The sequence below is a fragment of the Brassica napus genome, chromosome A10 (assembly GCF_020379485.1).
Source record: "Brassica napus cultivar Da-Ae chromosome A10, Da-Ae, whole genome shotgun sequence".
NCBI classification, from domain to species: domain Eukaryota; kingdom Viridiplantae; phylum Streptophyta; class Magnoliopsida; order Brassicales; family Brassicaceae; genus Brassica; species Brassica napus.
The window spans coordinates 17,588,988-17,610,941 of record NC_063443.1 but is presented as its reverse complement, the minus strand read 5'-3'; the positions used below and the strand labels follow the sequence as shown (position 1 = coordinate 17,610,941).

At 38.4% G+C, this 21,954-nt stretch overlaps 6 protein-coding genes and 1 non-coding gene across 12 annotated transcripts; 1 reads left to right on the top strand and 6 right to left on the bottom strand.

Moving 5' to 3' along the window:
- Window positions 1-90: 90 nt before the first annotated feature.
- TRNAA-CGC lies at window positions 91-163 on the bottom strand. The gene has a single exon. It is a non-coding gene; the product is annotated as a tRNA-Ala (tRNA).
- Window positions 164-536: 373 nt separating this feature from the next.
- On the top strand, window positions 537-3,294 carry LOC106419390 (syntaxin-132). The gene is made up of 13 exons (XM_013860167.3): window positions 537-839; window positions 1,136-1,234; window positions 1,317-1,373; window positions 1,445-1,493; window positions 1,603-1,691; window positions 1,782-1,855; window positions 2,037-2,079; window positions 2,154-2,214; window positions 2,295-2,320; window positions 2,406-2,483; window positions 2,574-2,654; window positions 2,788-2,853; window positions 2,959-3,294. Exons 1-13 carry the CDS (start codon window positions 822-824, stop codon window positions 3,127-3,129), a joined length of 912 nt encoding a protein of 303 aa, XP_013715621.1. The 5' UTR covers window positions 537-821; the 3' UTR covers window positions 3,130-3,294.
- Window positions 3,264-5,077, bottom strand: LOC106419388 (isoaspartyl peptidase/L-asparaginase 1). Its single transcript, XM_013860165.3, has 4 exons — window positions 4,816-5,077; window positions 4,286-4,519; window positions 4,119-4,205; window positions 3,264-3,906 (listed from the first exon to the last, which is right to left on the bottom strand). Exons 1-4 carry the CDS (start codon window positions 4,978-4,980, stop codon window positions 3,445-3,447), a joined length of 948 nt encoding a protein of 315 aa, XP_013715619.2. The 5' UTR covers window positions 4,981-5,077; the 3' UTR covers window positions 3,264-3,444.
- A 310-nt stretch (window positions 5,078-5,387) lies between these two features.
- On the bottom strand, window positions 5,388-7,091 carry LOC106419389 (isoaspartyl peptidase/L-asparaginase 1-like). Its single transcript, XM_048742511.1, has 4 exons — window positions 6,697-7,091; window positions 6,236-6,469; window positions 6,060-6,146; window positions 5,388-5,978 (listed from the first exon to the last, which is right to left on the bottom strand). The coding sequence occupies exons 1-4, from the start codon at window positions 6,856-6,858 to the stop codon at window positions 5,517-5,519; spliced, it is 945 nt and encodes a 314-aa protein (XP_048598468.1). The 5' UTR covers window positions 6,859-7,091; the 3' UTR covers window positions 5,388-5,516.
- Window positions 6,999-13,266, bottom strand: LOC106419145 (uncharacterized ATP-dependent helicase YprA). 2 transcript variants are annotated; one of them, XM_048742506.1, is made up of 25 exons: window positions 13,072-13,266; window positions 12,286-12,879; window positions 12,096-12,201; window positions 11,916-12,013; window positions 11,598-11,756; window positions 11,245-11,313; window positions 10,979-11,101; window positions 10,754-10,903; window positions 10,521-10,652; window positions 10,326-10,405; window positions 10,154-10,248; window positions 9,992-10,059; window positions 9,801-9,902; window positions 9,655-9,716; window positions 9,469-9,576; window positions 9,304-9,379; window positions 9,082-9,218; window positions 8,846-9,005; window positions 8,586-8,765; window positions 8,225-8,497; window positions 7,973-8,140; window positions 7,745-7,851; window positions 7,529-7,652; window positions 7,282-7,434; window positions 6,999-7,170 (listed from the first exon to the last, which is right to left on the bottom strand). In XM_048742506.1, the coding sequence occupies exons 1-25, from the start codon at window positions 13,246-13,248 to the stop codon at window positions 7,126-7,128; spliced, it is 3,546 nt and encodes a 1,181-aa protein (XP_048598463.1). In that variant the 5' UTR covers window positions 13,249-13,266; the 3' UTR covers window positions 6,999-7,125. The 2 variants fall into 2 exon arrangements, with proteins under 2 accessions (XP_048598463.1, XP_022549447.2); XM_022693726.2 differs by having other exon boundaries at window positions 11,625-11,756.
- Window positions 13,267-13,613: 347 nt separating this feature from the next.
- On the bottom strand, window positions 13,614-15,924 carry LOC106419043 (protein MICROTUBULE BINDING PROTEIN 2C). Its single transcript, XM_013859790.3, has 5 exons — window positions 15,423-15,924; window positions 15,079-15,162; window positions 14,393-14,719; window positions 14,064-14,282; window positions 13,614-13,973 (listed from the first exon to the last, which is right to left on the bottom strand). The coding sequence occupies exons 1-5, from the start codon at window positions 15,633-15,635 to the stop codon at window positions 13,818-13,820; spliced, it is 999 nt and encodes a 332-aa protein (XP_013715244.2). The 5' UTR covers window positions 15,636-15,924; the 3' UTR covers window positions 13,614-13,817.
- Window positions 15,925-16,391: 467 nt separating this feature from the next.
- On the bottom strand, window positions 16,392-20,184 carry LOC106419432 (transcription factor BIM1). Of its 5 annotated transcripts, none has more exons than XM_013860214.3 (12): window positions 19,944-20,184; window positions 19,499-19,786; window positions 19,269-19,358; window positions 18,513-18,932; window positions 18,319-18,421; window positions 18,098-18,234; window positions 17,905-18,016; window positions 17,738-17,807; window positions 17,551-17,646; window positions 17,089-17,456; window positions 16,892-16,997; window positions 16,392-16,813 (listed from the first exon to the last, which is right to left on the bottom strand). In XM_013860214.3, exons 2-12 carry the CDS (start codon window positions 19,533-19,535, stop codon window positions 16,721-16,723), a joined length of 1,632 nt encoding a protein of 543 aa, XP_013715668.2. In that variant the 5' UTR covers window positions 19,536-19,786; window positions 19,944-20,184; the 3' UTR covers window positions 16,392-16,720. The 5 variants fall into 5 exon arrangements, with proteins under 5 accessions (XP_013715668.2, XP_013715669.2, XP_022549448.2 ...); XM_013860215.3 differs by having other exon boundaries at window positions 18,319-18,409; XM_022693727.2 differs by having other exon boundaries at window positions 19,499-19,750; window positions 19,944-20,116.
- Between the last annotated feature and the right edge of the window lie 1,770 nt (window positions 20,185-21,954).

Genomic DNA, 21,954 nt, shown 5'->3' with positions numbered 1-21,954 from the left:
TGTAATAAACATTGCACGGAGTTGATCAAACGAATGATTGAAGACAAAAACAGGCAATAAATATACTATCAAATTAGGTTTAAAAAGAAATGGAGGTGCGGGGAATCGAACCCCGTGCCTCTCGCATGCGAAGCGAGCGCTCTACCATATGAGCTACACCCCCAACTTGATAATTCCAATCTCAAACATATCTTTGATTAATAAAAATATAGAGAATATCATCCGTTGATTTCACATGTGCAGTATGTTTGGAATATCAGTCGATTGTTCAAATTCATTAGGTGTATCGGCGTCAGTGCACATGCGTCGCATTAGATTTAAGTATTTTTCTAACAATATTTTTCAGGCACACCGAAAGTAGTTGTCTTTAGCTGGACAAGGACGGCCTGTCGGAACATCCATTTAAGTGTTCCTTACCAAACCGAACCGGTAAAAATAATGTTTATTCTGTTTGTAAATGTACTCAATCCTCGGTTTGATTTCGGTTTATGAATACTTAAAAACCACTCGATTTGGAAATTTTAATGTCCTATCCGTAGATATAAAGAGAGAGTGAGATTACTTCCATTACAACTCTGCTCAAACTGAGAGAGAGAGAGAGAGAGCACAGATCCGTTGAAGCTTCACTTTTGCTATCTCGATTCTGTCTCACTAAGTTTTCTCGCTTGTCCCTCGAGAGATTGACACTTTGCCGGCGTTTTCGTTTTACATCTCGACTCGACGTCGCAGAATCAAGTCTTCTTCTCGCATTGGCACAATCAAAAGTCGTGTTTTTGGAGTAAAAACAAAAACCAAACTTTAAGTCTCTTCAAACCCATACGATGAACGATCTTCTAAAGGTGAGATTTAAAAAAAAACATTTTTAATTCTGTGCAAAGGTTTCTTCTTTTTGTTGATTTCCAAAATTAGGACCTTTTTTAGATTTGGTTCTCGATTGAATTGAATCATGTAAATGTAATATATGATGAATGCCGCACATTAGTTTTTCAAAATGTTTTAATCGACATTCGTATGGTTTGACCTTTCCTATAATGTCTCTTTGAGCAGAGTCTTTTGTGTGAATAAACTTATGCTTTGTGAAGGGGTTTATTATATGCTATTGTGTTTAACTTCTTAACGGCTCCTTTCTCTATAGGGTTCGTTTGAGCTTCCCCGAGGTGAATCTTCTAGAGAAGGAGATGTGGAACTAGGGGAGCAAGGAAATGATCAAGGTTTAGATGATTTCTTCAAAAAGGTCAGCTTCCTTTCAAATCATACTACTCTCTCAACTAAACAAAGAGTTGCTATAAATTTTGCTTCCTCTTTTGTCTCCTTAGGTTCAAGAAATTGACAAACAATATGAAAAGCTTAATAAGCTTCTCAAGAAACTTCAGGTATATAAACCCACTAACTTTTCTTTTTTTTTGTGTTTGGTCTATCATTTACTCATTTGTAAAACCTATAGGCTGCCCATGAGGAGTCAAAAGCTGTGACCAAAGCTCCTGCCATGAAGGGTAAAAATTTGTTTATCTTGTTGGACATCTTATAGTACTAATGGTGGTTTCCCTTGACCTTATATATAATTTAGTGTTTTGTGTGTGTTGCTCCTTATATAATGAGCAGCAATAAAGAAGAAAATGGAAAAAGACGTTGATGAAGTCGGAAGTATTGCCCGTTTCATTAAGGGTAAACTCGAAGAGCTGGACAGAGAGGTACTGTCAATGGCTCTTTATCTTCAACATTTTGCAGTTGTTGAATTTATCAGTTTCTCTTATATGAGTATACATTCAAAATGTTGTTAGAACTTGGCAAATAGACAAAAACCTGGGTGTGGAAAAGGATCTGGCGTGGATCGATCAAGAACAGCAACTACACTGTGAGTAGACAATTTGATTTTTGACCTCTTTGGTTATAGGATAGTGTTCAGATGTTTATTCATTCAAACGTAGTAGAACTTGGCAAGCAGATGCTATTTCTAAGAGTTTACTCAATATTTTGGGCTTAATGTAAGTTTTTTCGTTGGTATGATTTTTATGAGCTTTGATTCTGTGCAACAGTTCCTTAAAGAAGAAGCTTAAAGACAAGATGGCTGAGTTTCAGGTGGGTTAAGCTAACATTTTCATAGCTATATGAAAACTGTTGTTTCCTCAAATTAATGTTGTGACTTGTTATAGGTTCTAAGAGAGAACATCCAACAAGAGTATCGTGAAGTTGTTGATAGGCGTATTTTTACTGGTATGTATATTCATGTTACGTGACTGCTTTTTTGTACTCCCTTCTCTCTTATAATTTCTATGTTTGTTTCCTTGCATTAGTAACTGGGCAGCGAGCGGATGAAGATGTAAGTAAAGCAGACTATTGAGTTTTTAGTGGTCTCAGAAGTTTGAATGAAAACTCACTCCTTTGCCGTTTCTTGGATTTTTCAGACAATTGATGAACTGATTGAAACTGGAAACAGCGAACAAATCTTCCAGAAAGCGATTCAGGAGCAAGGCAGAGGACAGGTTTTGAGCTTTTCCTTTTATTTCATAAACGCATGCTTTGGACATTTTGACATTAAGAGTATGTGTGTGTCTATTTAATTTTTCTCTCAGGTAATGGACACCTTGGCGGAAATACAAGAACGTCATGATGCTGTCAGAGACTTGGAAAAGAAACTTCTTGACTTACAACAAGTATGGTTTGGATTTTTCATATTATCTTCTTACACGAGATGATCATCTTTGAACTGAGTTTGATAAAATCTATTAGTGAAACTCTCTCTCTTTGTTTGATCATATTTATCAAGGTTCTCCCTTTTCTTTGCAGATTTTTATGGACATGGCAGTTTTGGTTGATGCACAAGGAGAAATGCTTGACAACATAGAATCTCAGGTGTGTAATAACATCACAAAACTATATGTTGACCTTAAGTGGGTACACATTCTTGACACATGAGGTAATAATAAGTACTGATGAGTGTTGTGTTGGCAATTGTAGGTGTCAAATGCAGTAGATCACGTTCAATCAGGGAACACGGCTCTTCAAAGAGCAAAGAGCTTACAAAAGAACTCAAGAAAATGGATGTGTATTGCAATCATCATCCTTCTCATTGTTGTGGCAGTGATCGTTGTTGGTGTTCTCAAGCCTTGGAAAAACAAGAACGCTTAGAGTAATACAAAAGACTTCTTGTTACGGCTTGTTATTGAGCTAGTGTTTATGAGATGTCTGAAGTTTGTATTTTTTACCAAGAAACGAAAAAGAAAAAAACAAGATAACATATTCTTTTTAATTGGATCAAAACAAGTCATACACATTCTTATTTTATTTTATAAAGTTCAATATCCAAAATTTAATTATTTACATAACATAAAAGAAAAGCTAATTAATGTAGTTTATGAATGTAAACTCCTTAATTATATAAACAAGATGTAGAATTTAAAGCAGAACAGAGTAGACTAAGCTACTCGACTGTCTAGTGAGATTTCAATTTTTGGGCCAGATTGCGATCTCAGTATAACCATCTTCCGTAGCACAAGCTCTGAACATCCCAGTGGTGTTATACGGCATAGCAACTTCACCATTAGCCGAAACAGCAACGAGTCCACAACATCCTCTCGGTCCGGATTGTTCAACAGCATAAGCCGCTGCTTCGGTTAAAGACAAACCTTTGTATTCCATAAGCGCAGCCACTTCTCTAGCAACGGTTGCACGGATTATATATTCTCCTTTACCCGTTGCTGATACGGCACATAGGTGGTTGGCGTAAGTCCCTGCGCCAATCACCGGCGTGTCTCCGATTCTGCCAACCATTTTGTTGACATAACCTCCAGTTGATGTAGCCGAAGCTAGATTCCCAGCGCTGTCCACCGCTACACATCCTACCGTTCCTATTTGGCTGTCTCCAGAAACTTCAGGTAATTTAGGGGTAGGAGCTGTGTAATCCAACTGTGATGAAATGAAAAAAAAACAATGTTCTAAAAATCGCTAGGCTGATTGCTTTTTGAACACCAATTTTTTAATAAATCGATTTGATAAAATCATTTCGCTCATATCACTAGGCGGAGCCGCCTAGACCGATTTTTAGAACACTTAAAAACTGAGTGTATGCTTCAAGAAGACACTGAAGCAAACACACAAAACCTCAATTAACTAACTACCTGGACTCGGTTAAACTCTTTGGCCTGTTTTAGCCTTGCAATGTTCTCAGGAGTTATGAAATGGCTTGATTCAACCGTCTCAACGCCCTAATCAAAACACAGAAAGCTTTAGCAGGAGTAAGAGAGTTTAAGTAATCAATGAAGAATCATTTTCAACACTGACATACATGTGCTCTAGCGAAAGCTTCTGCGCCATCGAATCCAAGATAGATATGAGGAGTCTTCTCCATGACGAGTCGAGCTACAGAGATGGGGTTAACGACGGTGGTGAGGCCAGAGACGGCTCCACATCTTTTGGTTTTCCCGTCCATAATAGAAGCTTCCATTTCAACAGTGCCTTGTGCAGTTAAAACGGATCCTTTACCAGCATTGAAGTCTGGATGGTTCTCAAGTTCACGAACCTTAACAACAACCATGAGAAGAGACAGCTCTATAAGACTCATCAAAGCAAATGAATCACTGTAAAATTTCAATAGAATGATTTCTGATCAATCGTAACTCTATATTATCAAAGCTTTTGGCGAATCTCAATTATAGCTTTCATGGATAATTTCAGATCAAGCAGTGCCCCTTGGTGTCTTCTCTATCACGAAGATTCAGAAACTAATAACTGTTTCCAATTGATACAAACTATATATATAATATGATGAAATGAATCACTAAACTACTCGATCGAGAGAGATAGAGAGAGGCGTACGACGAGTTCGGTGACGTCAAGTGGATGTTTGCCGGATTTGAGGGCGGAGACGCCGAGATCGAGGCAGTGACGGAGGGCGGTCTCGCGAGGGATACGACGCTCGTCAGGGAGGTCGATCGGAATGTCTCCGGCGCCGCCGTGTAGCGCTATCGCCCACCCCACCATCGCTAGCCGGAGAACTAAAAAGATTACGTACTCACTCTCTCACTCAACTTCCCAAACACGCATTTAGTGGACTCGTCATCATCATTTTTAAAAAAAGATTTTTTTTTTTTTTAACTTTCTACTCTTTTCACAGTATTAAACTATTAATGAAACTCTCTTTCTTTGTTTGATCCCTATAGGCATAGTTATCAAGGTTCCTATTTTTTTATTTTTTTGCAGATTTTTATGAACATGGCAGTTATACATTCCTTTTTTAATTGGACCAAGCAGAGCAATTACTTACTTTGTTACGTAGCAATAATAGATGTACTACCAAAACCAATGTTAAAAAAATCTGCAAGTGGTACTTTATATGGAATTGTCAGTCGTCTAGGCGTCATCTACGTCAATTTTTAGAACACAGGTACTTACCAAGTAATATACATTATGATTTTATTTTATAAAAGTTTAACATAGTAAAGCAAACTCCTTTGTTATTGTATATATAAGCGGGAGTTAGAATTCAAATCATAAACAGAGTAGACTATGCCACCATTTCAATTTTTAGGCCAGATTGCGACCTCGGTGTAACCATCTTCCCTGGCACAAGCTCTGAACATCCCGTTGGTGTTATACGGCATAGCAACTTCACCATTAGCAGAGACAGCAACGAGTCCACATGTTCCTCTGGGTCCGGATTGTTCAACAGCATAAGCCGCCGCCTCGGTTAAAGACAAACCTTTGTATTCCATGAGCGCAGCCACTTCTCTAGCCAGGGTTGCACGGATTATATATTCTCCTATACCTGTGGCTGACACGGCACAAAGGTGGTTAGCATATGTTCCTGCTCCGATCAAAGGCGAGTCTCCGATTCTGCCAGCCATTTTATTGACATAACCGCCAGTTGATGTGGCCGCAGCTGTGTTTCCAGCGCTGTCCACTGCTACACATCCCACCGTTCCTATCTGGCTGTCGCCACCAATTTCAGGTTGTTTCGGTGTAGGCGCTGTGTAATCCAACTGTGATGAAATGCAAAAAAAAACAAAACTGAGAATATGCTTACAAGAAAAAAAAACACAAATCTCAATTAAACGAATTACCTGGACACGATTGAACTCTTTGGCCTGTTTTAGCCTTTCAATGTTTTCAGGAGTTATGAAATAGGTTGATTCAGCCGTCTCAACGCCCTATAAAAGCAGAAACAGAAAGCTTTAGTAGCAGAAGAAGGTATTACAAAAGAAGGTAGAAGAATCGTTTTTTTTTTACACTGACGTACATGTGCTCTAGCGAAAGCTTCTGCAGAGTTGAAAGCAAGATAGATATGAGGAGTTTTTTCCATGACGAGTCGAGCTAAAGAGACGGGGTTAACGACAGTGGTAAGGCCAGAGACGGCTCCACATCTCTTCGTTTTACCGTCCATAATAGAAGCTTCCATTTCAATAGTGCCTTGTGCAGTTAAAACGGATCCTTTACCCGCATTGAAGTATGGGTGGTTCTCAAGTTCACGAACCTTTACAACAACAACAACAACAACAGATGAAACTTAACCATAGCTATATAAGACTCATCAAAAACAAATGGCTCACTGTGAAGTTCTCAATAGAGTGATCTCTTATCAGAAACTAAAACCGTTGACTATTTCGTCTCCAAGTTATCAGTTTCCTCATCGATTGTTACAAAACTATATGATAAACTGAATCACAAAACTATCCGCTAGAGGGAGAGAGAGAGGCGTACGACGAGTTCGGTGACGTCCAATGGATGTTTGCCGGATTTGAGGGCGGAAACGCCGAGATCAAGGCAGTGACGCAGAGCGGTCTCGCGAGGGATACGTAGCTCGTCAGGGAGGTCGATCGGAATGTCTCCTCCACCGCCGTGTAACGCTATCGCCCACCCCATTATCGCTTGCAGGAGAACTTACAAAAATACACACTCTCACCTTCTCAACTCAAAACACTCTTTTAAAAGCATTTAATGGACTCGCCACCTGCTCCATGATCATTTTAAAAAACATTCCCAGTGCCCACTAGATTCTTTTCTGATGTAAAAATTAATGGAATCATATAAAACTCTTTTTAAATGTTCGTCACATTACACTAATAGTAAACAAATCAGCTAAGTGTAAACTCAAGTCCGGCCACATTAGACGACGTCTCATGTGCTTCTTCAACTTCCATCTTGAAAATATAAATTTTCCGATTCCAAAACACCCTAAAATCGCCATTTTGAATACATATGATCAGTTCTCTCTATGTATAAAAATAAAAATTTGGTAAAATCATATGTGAGAAAGAAACCAAATACTAGTAATTTGGTTTTCACCTCAATGATCTTGATGGCTGCAACCTTATGTACGAGCTCATTGTGGCAAGCAAAGTTTTGAACGCAACTGGGGCAACCACTTTCAGCTGAGCAGCAGCATGCCTTTAAGAGATCAAGCGAAGCTTTTAGAAGCTCTGTGAAGAATGGACGAATCTGCCAATCAAATCAAAAAGAATATTTATTTACCAAAATTCAACAAACAATGTATATTAGTTTTTCAAAAATGTGAGTTTCATTTTTCATTTACCTGGGCGGATATGCCGGTTCCTCCAGGATGACGATCATATAGTAATATTCTTGATGGAAAATAGCTACCGTCACTCGGATGCGGACATTCCGGAGCTAAGTCTGAGTAGTTGCAACGCACAAATCTAGCGACAAAGTACCAACAACAAGAAGAAACCAAAGTTATAATCTGCAGTGTAGAGGACAAAACAAGAAAAAACAAAACACTAGCACGTACAGTGGGACAACATGGAGAAGAGCGTGACAAGCAGCGTGTAAACCAGAATGGAAGTTATCCTCGCCCAATGCTTTTTTTACTGACCCAGGCACTTGAATCCAAACAGCCTATTACACCGGAAAAAGATATTAAGTATGATTGAGTGTATGTACCCAATCCTGCTTAACCAATTAATAAACCAAACCAAACGGATATGTATGCGTGTGCGGCTGCTGGTTAAAAAGAAACCTGTGATTGGTAAGAGTAACTTGGGAGTGAGAGACCAGCATCATCATATACTTCATTGGTCTTTTTCCGGATACGGTAAAATCCAAACCAGTCTGTTTTCACACTACAGGGTTGAGCTTGTGCTGTTGTCTTATTCAGTTGATTCTTTGGAGCCTTGAATACGTAAGCCTGAGAGACAATGAACACGGTAATGAACTAAAAAAAACTATCACACAAGAGAATTACAATTAGGTTATGCCAAAAAATACTTACAGTTTCACCACCAGTTACATGGATACATGTGTGATCCCGAGGCCGGGTGTAGTAATCCACGTTTATTAATTTACACAAAGCTATCTTTTCTTTCGTATCCAAAGCCTCGACCAGATAAGTCCTTCCTTGGTTCATATAAATAGCTCCTTCGTAGACCTGGAAAAAGGCTTTGCTTTCCTCGATTTCTTCGAGGACATCGTCACTTCTTTTTTCCACTACTCTGTATCTTTCCGTCTCTATGGCCCGGATAGAGACTCTCTGCGAAGGCTTTTTCTGAGAGAAAACGTTGTCCAGCAAAAGGTTTTCAGAGAAAGGAAACTAGTTTTCGCATTGTAAACTTCAGTGTAGTGCCGGATATTACCTCTCGACCAATATAGTTCCATATCCTAGCAGAAGAATCACGGGACGGATCAAAACTTAAGACTCCTCTGTTCTTGAGCAATTCAACAGTGTTGCTAAGGGCAGAACCAAAGTGTTTTCCATCGTACTGCAAACTCAGTGGGTGCTCATGAGCAGCACAGGCCAAATGCTGCGCAACGACCTGCGAGAAGCAAAGTAGAAAAGCACGTCGGTATTTAACAGTCCGCAGAAGAATACAATTAAAGATCACAGATTACTAACCTGTTCATTTTGAGAATCAAGATGGCAACACTCAATTGGACTGCGGAAGAGCTTGTTCGGGAATTTCATGAAGTATTGGTCAAGGGGACCGTCAAAGGCTACATATACGGCAAGAGAGGGCCTTTCTCGTCTTCCAGACCGACCCGCTTGCTGCCAAAGACTGAAAATTCAAAAGAGAGATCAGTCATTACCAGCTGCAGCTTAGAGTATTTCAGTTTTAAGAGAAACTGATGTACCTGGCAATACTGCCGGGAAAACCTAAATGCAAAGTTACGTCTATGTGACCGACATCAATCCCCAACTCAAGTGCGTTTGTTGCAGCAATACCACAAAGCTTTCCACCGAATAAGTCACCCTCTATTTTTCTCCGATCCTGCAAAATATCAACTTCTTGATCTAGTAAAAACAATCCATCTACAACAACAATTAACTTCTTAAACATTAAAAAGGAGATGTACCTCAGCAATGTAACCTCCACGATATGAAGATATGGCTTCAACAAGATGAGGAGCAGTCTTAGCGAGAATATCACGCCTACAGCATATTTTGCAGATCTTAAAACTCCATCAACATTTTTATAGCCTAGAGTAAGAATTTAATTGCTGGTTTGCAAGAGAACTTACGTATAACACAAAACAAGTTCGCAAAGTTTGCGAGATCGACAGAAAGCAATGCAGCGTAGGCCATGCTGAACCATCTCTGCGAAAAGGTGTGAAACTTCAGAAAGTGGGCTGAAAAAAAGAAACCAAATGATAACTAATGTCAGCTACAGATTGATGAGCACAAATTTGATTTCTTGAAAAAATTACCTTGATGAATTATCTGCAGCATCTCCTTTACTATTCTTGTCGTTCGAGCTTTCTTCAGATTTCTGTAATACAACAGATAAAAGAAATAAGGAGTAAATAAAAAGTCTCAGAGTTGGTTCAAATAAATCCAGATTTCTGAATCATACAGTTGTTGGGCTGGCTGAGGGATTCCACAGGACAAATAGCTTTTTGGAGGAAGGACTTCCATCTTTCTCTATCAGCTCGAGCTCAGATAAGTTTGCAAGCTCCTGCACCATCAACAAGCCATGTTTTGATCCCGTAGCAAGGCTTTTGACAAGCAGATACTATATCCAGATAATCAGTAACGTAGGCTTACCATGCAATGTTCTCGAGGATTAGCAGATGTTGCAGTACAAAATATGAATGTGGGGTTGACGCCATACACTGGAAATAAGACATGGTTGGTCAGCTAAAAAGTGTGCGTATACAAAGTTTGTAATGGAAACTATTGCTTTGACAATGTGATCAGTATTGTCACCATGAGAGCAGAGGCGGCGTAGTCTTCTCAATATGAGAGCTGTGTGGCAGCCAAACGCGCCCTTGTAAGTATGGGCTTCATCGACTACAATGTACCTAATATTCAACGTAAACTCAACTTTAAGTCATGGATTGTAAGCAGGCCTTGTTACCTTCATAGGGAGATTTGTTACCTAAGGTTTGACAAAATCCGTCTGAATTGCCCATGAAGAGGCAAGATTGACATATGTAACATATCAGGATTTGTGATCAGCTGCATCAAAATATATCAATAACACTGGTTAGTGAAATATGTATTTGGGAATTCAGATGAGAACGAGTTAATGAATCACTATTCTGTTGGAAAAAGAAAGACAGTACGAACTTACCAGTCTACCGTTATTCCTCAGCCATGTTCTATCCTTATAAGGAGTATCACCATCGTACACCCCCATATTTATGCTAGCTTCGTATCCTTTTATTAAATCGGACAACGCTCTAAACTGATCCTGAGCTAGGGCCTATACAAACCAAAAGTGAATCAGTTTCTACCCTAGAAATATCCAACATTAATGAAATTTCAAAACAGAAAACGTTTTAGAAAAGAGACAAGCTGAGTAACCTTGGTTGGAAATAAGTACAAGGCACAAGCATCTGTATCAGTGGTCAATTTCTCAAAGACTGGCACATTATAGCAAAGAGATTTTCCGCTCGAAGTCATGGTTGCAACCACAACATTCTTCCCAGACGAGGCTGCTGAAATAGATTCAGCCTGATAAAAAAAAAGGAAAAGGTTCCAGCCAAAATGAAATCCATAGACTAAGAAATACATTATAAGATAAGGTACCTGATGGCTGTATAATGTATTGATTCCAATGCGTTTCAAGGCAGACTTCGTGATTTCTGAGAGCTCATCTGGTATTTCGACATAGACAGGTTTTCGAGCATTGATATCTTCAACGTGAACTATCTGCAACAGGAAAAATTAAAAAAAAAAGAAGTAAAGCTTCGTGTAAAGCTCTTTAGCTAAACCAATCAAGATTTGCTCACAAACCAGACCTAAAAATTCGAGGAAGCATAGAGTTAGAGAGTAAAAGGTAGAGACTAAACTACCTGTCCTTTAGATCCAAAACCATTCCTGAGATGTTCAACCATCTCCAACGGTAGCAATGAATTTGTGCCCTGTTAATTGAAATAAATATATTTAAAAACCTAAGAACATGTCTACCAATAATCAGTGGTTACGCATCAAAATAGAGAACAGCCCTTCAAATACTACGGCTACAAACACTGACTACTGTTGCATGTGGACGCAGTAAGAAGTTATCCAAAAGGGACAAAACCAAAATCTAAGTTATCAAAAAATCAACTGCGCGACCGTTCACCAAAAAGCGTGAACTCATACATAAAAAAGGTGTTCATTAAGGAACTATATTTCCAGAACGGGCTAATAACAGAATACGTACAGCGTCAGTATCGGAGCAGACTCTTACATGACACGACTTCCGGAATGAACGAAAACTATCTTTTCCAGTCTGTCCATCGTCGACACGTGCACTTTCCCTGGCGAAGATAAGCATATCCTCCAAGGAAACAGTTACTCCGTTCTTACATCGATTTTTCAACTGAAGTTCAAAAACACTTTAGAAATCAAATAATGCAAAATTTTATGCTAGACCGAAGTGATGGAATAATGCTAGTGCATGGATGCCTAAGCTGTTCACTTCATCATAATTTTGATAAGTTTACACGACAGAAAAAGGTTGGAGTGTTAATAAACATACCGTTAGCGACTTGATGGACTCCCACAATGCAGCCTTAAAAGAAGTCTCCCGCTTTTTAATAGAACTAAAGACCTTTGAAAGTGGAGTTTTCTTCAGACCTATAAAATAAATGATTTGAAACAAACGCTAGTAGAATCTTAATAGAAAACTCCCAATAGCTTGGATTCAGAAAGTATATACCTGGTTTTTCATATTTTTCACATCTATCTGTTTCAAGAAAATCACCTATAACTATAGCATTCTCGTAGTTAGCAGCCTCAAATTGATCAGTGACAACCTTTACTACCTACAACAACCACAGTGGTTACATACAACAACAAAAAAAAAATCATTAAATAGGTAGGATTATCTAGAAGTATCAACAAATCACCTTGGGGCATAAAATTGAAAGATTCTTAACGTCTTCTACACCGACACGAACTCCTGACGTTGCTAACCGGGCAAGCGAATCCTCCAACCGGTTAAAGTACAACTTTTCTCCAAGTGACTCATTAAGAGACGAAAAGAGGTTCAAAAACGTGAACGTCTCCATCGACAGTTTCACCCAATCTGGACAAGAACACGAATAGCTACTTGTCTCCCCTGACATCAAGCACTTTCCAAAACCAGGAGAAGACAAGCAATTCCTAGCCTTCAAGACCTCAGCAAGCTTCTCTTTGTTCTCTTCCCCGAACTCATCTTTACAATCAGACTCCAAAACACCTTTCAAGAATGCAACTGGACACGTGTCTTGGTCCCGTTTCCGTTTCACCCCTACAGAATGATTCTCAGCTCTGGAGTGTAAAGATTCTCGAATCATTGCGGAATATGCTGAATTGGAGAAGCTTGGAGTCAAAGGAGGCTCTGATAAATCAGGTTTTGGGGTTTGTGGACGTTGCTTCTTAACAAAAGGAACCAAAACCAAGAACTCGCCGCTGTTAACGGCAGTAGTATCCACTCTACTGCTCAAACTCAATTTCAATCCCTAAAATAGAAAAATATTGATGTTGTGAACACAATTTGTCTCGAGAAGGGCTAATTCAAACAAGGTTATTTGAAATCAGTGACGAAAAATAACAGCAAACTCGAAATTTCGAAAAATAAAACGTGAAATCCTAGCCGGCGCGAGGTAGAATCAACTACATAAGTTACAACGAGCGTAGAGAATAAGCATTACCTTGAAGAAGAGATTGAAATTGGGGGAGGAAGAAGCGGGAGCGAAAGAGGATTTTAGGGCGACTTTGAGGTCGTGAATCGTCCCGTTCGAGGAGACCTGAACAATCGTCGATTCTCCGGAGAGTGTGCGGACGCAGATCGCAACAGTGTTTCCGCCGCAGCGACTCTCCTCCGCCATTATCGAATTTACTTGTTTCTCCGTCAAAGAAGAATGGGTTTTATAGGTTTTTTGAGACGGCGTCGTATTGGTGCAACGCGATATGGCGCGGAATTTGACACGGGTAATTGATTTCGGCACGTGCGAGCTTCATAAGATTCAGATAATACCTTAACGACCTTATACTTTTCAAAGAATTTAAATGTGAGCCCAGATTATATTTTTGAACGAATTAAGCCCAATTATAATATTTCCATCTCTCACGATTTATATATTTTCCTGATTTTCATGATAGCTGACGACTGTGGCATTGTACAATTCAAGTTGAGGCCCTTTTTTGTTTCTTTACTCTTAAATTATCTTAAAAATATGTATAATACAATCTGTTTAATGTTCCCTTTGAATATCATATAATAAACAAACAATATGATACAAGCTCAAATGAGTAACAAAAACTCGAATGCATTCGTGATTCGGTAGAAACCATTACTTTCTGTTTGTTTTTCTCCAATTTTTTCATGGTACAAATCCACATACACCTACATAAACTAAAGACGGAAAATCCTATAAAGAACACATGAAGAACATGATTAGTATTTAAAAGCTAGTGATTGCAAGTAGGCACGAGCTTTAGCAGCCATGGCTAGAGACTCCTCATCTTCTCTTTCCTTTGCGGTAGTCACAGCTGCTACATAAGCTAATCTTGCATCTTCCATTTTCCTCAGTTCGGTTTCATCTATATCGTCCTGGTTTTCATTGTAGTTGCAACACTTTTAGATATGACTTCCAAAATAAAAAGGGAAAAGAAAGATGTTTATAGTTGTTTCTTGACTTACTATATATGGAAGATGATCAAATTGGTATGGAGTTGCATCATAATCCATGTCTTGTTTCTTGGACTCTGTTTTCGCCAGAGTTTCAAATACCCGTGTGAAAGAAGAGATGTCTCCTTCAACAGCATCTAGCTGTTCTTGAAGCTTGATTGCTTTCGTTCCTGTTGTCTTTGCTTCCCATTGGGTCTTCTCAAGAGCTGCTTGTCTATCTGCAAGTTTGATCTAGTGAAAACAGCAAAAACTAGCGATTAGCATTTGAAGATGGTATATAGATAATAACGATGAATCTTTAGACATGTATGCCCTCCAAAAAATGGTGTCAAAGGGTGTACCTTTGTGTCAGATAACTGTAGCTGCATAGACTTGATCAACGTATCCCTTTCAGCAACCAACCGTCTGGTTTCTTCAAGCTTCATCTGCATCTCATTTAGCTGATTTTTCTTTGATATCTCCACCGACTTTAAAACCTCTTCTTTCTCTGATAGTTTCGTCTGCAATTCACTCACTTGCTCTCTAAGTCTTGTAAGTTCATCCTTTTCTGCACCAGCCAAAGCCCTTGCGTTTTCACCGACTTCCTTAGGATCGCTCACAGCATCGTTATTATTTCCCTCTGCGTCTCTCTTCTTTCTTCCTGGGACTGTCTGAGAAGCATTTCTTCCCTTTAAATCAAGTAAATGCACATACAAGTTAAAAACTGATACAGTCACCTGGAAACTCGAAACCCACCCATTTAAATTCTTTAACCAAAAACATAAAGCCATTATTATAACATTTACTGCATATGCTAAAATTTCAAACAGCTTTGAGTCTATGAACCCTCCTTGTGTATGTATATAGAAGAACTTATCAAGCCATTAAGCCTAGCTGATATCAACTCATACCCAAAAAGGAAAAGAGAACAAAAACTAGTAACCACCAGCTTTGTACCTATGCAACCAAACCAAACCAAGCAATGGTTCTCATGCTATAAAAGTTACCACAAAGAGAGATAATAATAGATGGAAACAAGCAAACTCACCCTTCTGGACAAGGATTCTTTGGAAGGCATCTTAGTGTAGACCATTGAACCTCTCCTCTTAAACGAACTCTTTTCTTTGTGTTCCTATTTAACATTCAATGAGAAGAAAGATATTAAAATTTCAGCTTAAATGTGAAACAACCTCACACTCTTTATTATCGTTAATAAAAATTTCAAACTCCAAAATATCATCACTTTCTCTCACATTTCCACAAATCTCCAAAATTGAATCTATCGAAAGGGCTCGAAATTGCATCTAATCGATCACCCAATCTTCAATTCCCCCACACGAGGTCCTTCGGCTCAGATAACTCGAGAGAGATAAGGTAGAGAATGTTATATACCATGAACTGCTCGATGAGGGGAACCATCTCGACGAGATCTTTCAAAAGACGCCGATCCAGATTCTCGTTTCCGGAGTTCGTAGCTGCTGCTGCTGCGGCGGCATCAGATTGGTGATGAGGAGGCAAACGGAGGAGATCGTCATCAGCCGCGAGCCACGAGCTATCATCCCCAAATCCAGAATCGCTTAAATGCTGCTGCTGCTGCTCATACATCTTCTCCTCCTTCTTGCTGAATAGATCTGCTTTCAGTTATTAGTCTTCTACGCCAGAGTTTGAGCAATGAGAGAGAGACGAAGGAGAGACTTTAATAATTTTTAACTTTTTTTTATCCGTTCTCCAAATTGTTCATCTCCAAGTTGGGGATCTCATATTTTTTCTCCAACGTTCATCTGAAACTACCTAGTTTAAATGACTAATATGCCCTCATCTTCTCACTCTTTTTCCCTTGATGCTTTGATTTTGAATTATTTCCTTTGAAAGCACCTTTCCTTTTTCTTCTGCTCCCTTGTTATATCCTTTCTTTCTTTGGTTTGGAAAATGACAAAATTAATTTAGAATCATGTATTAAGATTTCAAATTACTTTTACTTAAACTCGAGAAATTAGAAAACACTTCTCATAGGCCTTACAATATTGGTAAATTTCATCAGAAACGAGGCACTAAATTTTTTTCTCTTTTAGTAAAATGTTAAACTATACCAAATTTTCAATTTTTTTACCGCGATTACAAAGAAACTAGTAGCGAAATGCAAAAACGAAACAACAAACAGAAAGTGAGAACCGAAGCAATGAAGCTAGCCAGCCTAGTAACCAGTAAGCATGCTGAGACCAAGCGAGCTATAGAACAGTTGAAGAAAAAATATCTGGTTGCCACGAGCTTACAAGGCCAATTCAAAGGCACTATAGTTATGAATTTAAGATATACAAGGTCGATTCAATTAATGCGTCGTCGCCCATTCAATAATCAAAATACAAAAGATAACATGAGTTTTGATCACCAATACCGAACAAAATGTATTACTCCAAAGAAGAATTGAGAATTACTGTCTAAAATGCGGTTAGCATAACCGGGTCTCAATAGTCTTAGGCCTCATAAGAGTATGGACCCACGAGATAAAACATTATAAGACTATAGTTTTGAATGTACATAAGAGAAAAAAAATTAAGATCGAATATATCTCTCTATAATAATCCGAAAAAATAAATTCCTTTTTGAGGTAAAGAAGAGAAAAAAAAAACAGAGGAATCGACTTTGGGATTATACCCGATGGTAGTGCTGCTTCTTTTTTTTTTCTTTTTTTAACTTGTGTTGTTCGTCTTCAGCCGTTTTGGTTGCCGAGTTTGCTTGGGGTCATCGTTTCCGGTAGAAACTAATCCACGGGGTTCATGATCCTATCAGTAGTAAACAAAACTAAAAACCATAAGTATCAATGTGGTTTGAATTTAATCAAATAGTTAAAAACAAGGAACCTTGAAGGAAGAGGATTGTTTAGCAAGCTCGATTTCGACAGAGATGCTTGCTTTCGTTAAGTCCACTCCTGAATTCTCCAATGCTTCTCTTAGTGTTTTCACTAATCTGCTCCACACAGAAAAAAATAATTAGATTTTCACTTTTCAACTGTTACAAGATAAAATGAGTTTTAAATGAGGAGTGATTTAAGTTTTACCCTTGTGAGTAAACACTTGATATACTGATGTTACCCGCATGAACTTCCTCATCACCACCTTCTTCTTTCAATGGCTGAGTATGACCCCGAGAACTCTGGCTTGGCTCTAAGGTCTCTGATGCTGCGACTCTTGTGTGCAACTGATTTACGGGGTTACCCGCAATTACAGGAGAGATAAAACTGTTGCTTTGAGCTGACAAAGGAAATGCCCCGGTCGCTGGCGTTGCTCGGTTCAGTGTTTCTGGACGGTCTATAACAACGCCTTGTGTTGTTCCAAGCACCGGCACCGGAATGTTATTCTTCTCTTCTTCCAATTTTGGAGCAAAAGCAACGGTTCCTTCAGGTACTAGCTGTTGGTTGTTTCTTTGCTGTAATGTAAACAGATCACACAGTTGTCTGCTTCAGTATTAAACCAGTAAAAATGAAGATTGAGGTATGGTTTGAAAATGCGATTATGTTTACCCAATTCAATAGCTTGGCAGGTTCGTGATTCCATCCTTGGTAAGGAGTCTCGTACTTGCTTGTTTTCTCCTGTAAGAACTGAATATACTCGATAACCTGTATAAAATTTCGAAATATCTTTTGGAGATTAGAAACAAAATGAGAATAATCTGTTACAGGACACTTGGCGAAAGAATGATATTTATACCTCTAGTAAGAAGGAGGCCTTGTCCCGCTTTTGGTCACTGTTAGGTATTAGTTGTCTCAACATTTGAAATCTGCAGAGAGACCCATTAACAATGTTTTGATTAGTCTCTCGTCTCTCCTGTACTCTATAAATCAATTCTGAATTTTGCCACATTATGTGTAAATTACCTATCATTGATCTTGCTCCTCCTCCTTTGTTCTGTAGCAGAATGTTTAGACCTAGGCGTGTTCAGCTTTTGATCGTTACCACCGCCTCTCGCCTCTGCTTTTACCCTCAAATCTACATCAACAAAATCAATCAGAACTCAAGCTGTAGCAAATTAGAAAATGGAACGTTGATGATATCTGATTGAATTCAAACCTCTGTGGATCTGGCTAGTGGAGGAGCTTTCTTTCTTCATGACAAAATCTTCTTCATCATCCAAATCATCATCCTGTGAAGTTCCTTTTGCTGATCTTAGCATGTCCATGAAGCTCTGGCTCTTGAGTCCAGACCCTCTGCAGCCAAAGTAAAACTTTATTTGATCAGTCTTATATGTCCATAAATCCAGTAATAGAGAAAACATAAGAGATGGGACTAACTGAGAGGATGAGCGAGAACTGAAACCGCTCAAAGGGGTATTTGTCAAAGACTGTGACCTTCGTTCCACCACTGGGCACTGTCCCATAGTTGCTGCACCATCAGCTAAACAGTATAAGAAAATCTCATTTCATGTTGTTTCTAAAGCACTTGTAAAGTAGTTTAACTAACATCAAGAATGGATCTGTCTTGTTACCTCTGATGCTAGCTCTTTCGCCAGCATTATTCTCCTTCCTTGTCTGTCCCTTCTTCCCAGAACCAGATTCATCCCACAAAGTGAATCCGCTTGCTGCCGCAGCGTATGAGCTGCTATTAGAGTTCGAATTCTCATCCACAACGTTTCTATCACTACCAGAACCGGCTTGTACAGCAGCAGTGAACATCATCGGTGGTGACAGCTCCGGCTTAGGAATCCTCTGCTGATTATGAAAATAAGGAATAGGACTTATCGTGTACGTTCCTATTCCACCGGGAAGCACGTGTTGCAGCGGTGGAGGCGGTGCAGGCGGAGGTGGCTTCTCAGAAGCTATCCTGGTTGTGTCAATCCTACTCGTCTCTTCTTTAGCACCAACACATTCTAACGGCTGTAGAAAATCATGGGTTTTCAAGTGGCTACCTGCTCAATGTTTCATCAAAAAAATTCTATAAATCATACGCATATACATTCACATTGTTTAAACCGGACGTACACACACGACACGACCTTATCATAAAATGTTACGAAAGTAGTTATGCGACCATGATGTGGCAGTTATAATTATTTAAATCTCCCATTAACGGTTCCTTATTGTCTTGGGCTTTGGGTCCATTAGGGGCCCAATGAGATAGCAACATTTTGATCCATGATTCGTCTTAAAGAGGTGGTCAGATCAGAATAGATGCACGCGCGGAAAAAAACGTGACGGCTTTAAGAGAATCTTTTAATGAAAAGGGTAAAAAGGTAAATCACTACCTTGAGAAGAAGGTGGTGGTGTAGGCTTTGGATCTGGCTGGAGAGTTGGATGACTGCAGAGCGATAAAAAATCATGTGTTGGTTTTCTCCCTGTTGAAATTCTTCTAAAATCAAAATTAAAAACGAAAAAGAAAAATAATAATAATAATAATCCTATTGGGAGTTGAATAATAGTATAAAAATTAAACTCTTCCTTTTTATCTAATTTTAAAATTAGGTCTATGTGTTACCTTGAGCTTTGAAGGGACGAGGTTGAGGAAGCTCCATGAACAACAACGACAGCTTCAACGGTTCTTGGATAACTTTTTTTTCAAAATAACTCTCTGCGCGGTTAATTTTCTCGGACGTTTCCTTGCAAAATTGACGTGAATTCTCTGAAATTACTCAGATCTGAGAATTCAACAGATGTTTCTCTTCTCCGATGCTGGTTGAAGAGAAATTGAGCTTAGAATTCAGATAATTCTCCAGTTCGACGAGATTTACTGAAGAAATCACCAAAACAAACGGATTCGATAGATCTGTCAACGAAATTGCAGAGAGATTCGTAAGTTAAAACCATAATTCAAGCTCAAACCAACAGAATTTCGCATAATTCAAGTCAACTCGTGAGCAACGAGATCGATAAAATGGATTCCAAGTCAAATCTAAATCAACGAACGGATACGATTAGAGTACCTTGTCGAAAATGAAACGACGACGGCGAATTGTGGTAAAGCTTGGATCTGTTAAGCCGGAGCAACCGAAGTTCGAACTCCGAGATGCAAACTCTTCGATCTGATCGGGGGAAAAAAAGATCAGCCAGAGAGCTCTCTCACTCCCTCTCTCTCCCTCTCTCTCTGTTTTGAGAGGTAATATGAGAAGGCGGAGATCTTTTATACACTCGTTAATAACGCTCCCCGTTTTAACAGTGATACACTCCGTTTAAACGACGTTAATTCTAACGGTGTCACGTGGTTGATGGATGTCTAGTTAGTTTGCTTTTGTAAGTGTATGGTAAACCCCGGTTTATCCGTTTAGCGGCGCTTAAAAGTACATCCACAAACAACAACAAAAAAAAGTTATCTATTGTTTTTGTTTAATCAATGACTGTGAAGTATATAAAGAAAATGATTATTCGTTTAATGTAAATTTATTTAAAACGAGAACGAAAGGAAATTTGTATTGCTTGTGGAGTATAATTTTAGTTGTATACGGTATTAATTTTTACAAATTGTATATAGCTAGCATTTAGTTTCAATGACTCTACCAATTGATGGACATTTTTCAATATTCGTTGTCGGCAAATGAAACTCACATGCAGCTATTAATTTGAACTTTTTATAGGCATGCATTCGCAAAACATATGTTCATATTACAATCATGGCGATAGCGAACATTAAATCTTCGCGAATTCATAATTTAATATTCCAATCAAACAGCTTGTAGTTGTTGGTGACGTTGTCCTCTATATTTCAATTCATTGAATATTTTTGCGTGTCAATGCACTCTATTTATTTTACTATAGGTTATAGAAATCACGCAGACTATTATTATTCGTCGAAGTAAATGCAACCAAACGAAAATCAATAAACTATGTGAACTCCATGTATTTGATATTCAATTATTCGCATATTCTCGTATTTCGTAAACTGAATACCACCAAACTTGAATAAAGAAAGAATATTATGGCATTTGATGAAATCACGTGTCCCTTCGTCATTTCTGGTTATTTATTTGTAACACCTATAATCATATAACTAAATAATTACACAAAATAGTTACATTTACACACACACAAAAAAAAAACTATATATGATTCTGTCTACGTTTAAATAACAAAAAGTATCAAAGTTTGATATAGTGAGACTATGTATTATGTGATTGCCGTATTAGGGAATTAATATGTATATCCATGAATCAATTCCATGCATAAGCACCTCAACGGGTTTTCCTTATGCTTTTTCGTATATATATTACTATATTAGAATGCCAGCTAAGTTTGCTGAAAATGATCATCATGATCATAAGCGGTTTGGTGATATGAATTTATAGTAGAAATGATCATGCTGTGGAATGATGGTATGCATTTGTTTCCCGAATACCTAACCAAAATCTATGTGTTTGTGTGAGTGGGGCAAATATAATTTTGTAAGTGTATGCGTCTATGTGTTTGTGTGAGTGGGAGGGATCTATGTACGTGACATTAGGTGGAACAAATACAGCTATTCCTTTGTGCAATGCCATTTACAATTGTCAGCGAGATTAGGACCCATAATCAAGATCCTAATCATGTAAGCTAATTAAACAAATTTTCAAATTAGTTGAGTGCCACTTGTTAAAGACCTTATATTTTATTCAAAAATTATATATATATATATATATATAACTAACCAAAACAGAACACTACATGTATAAAATAAATTTAATTACCATTTACCAAACTAACATTGTATATTGTGGACGAATTTTAGTTATGTATTTGGGAAACAAATATTTTTATTGGTTGTTTAGACTTGCTCAAACCTCCTAAAACTTATAAAATAATGATGGACCGGAGTATGCAAGAACAAGAGGATCAATTACCGTCCCATCATTGCGTGCGAGTTAGGAATGAATTAATTATGCCATCACTTTCTTCTTCTTCTTTTTTTTTTTTTAATTTGAGAATGAAAATAAATGAATCTAAAACATAGAGGGGGGTGGAGGA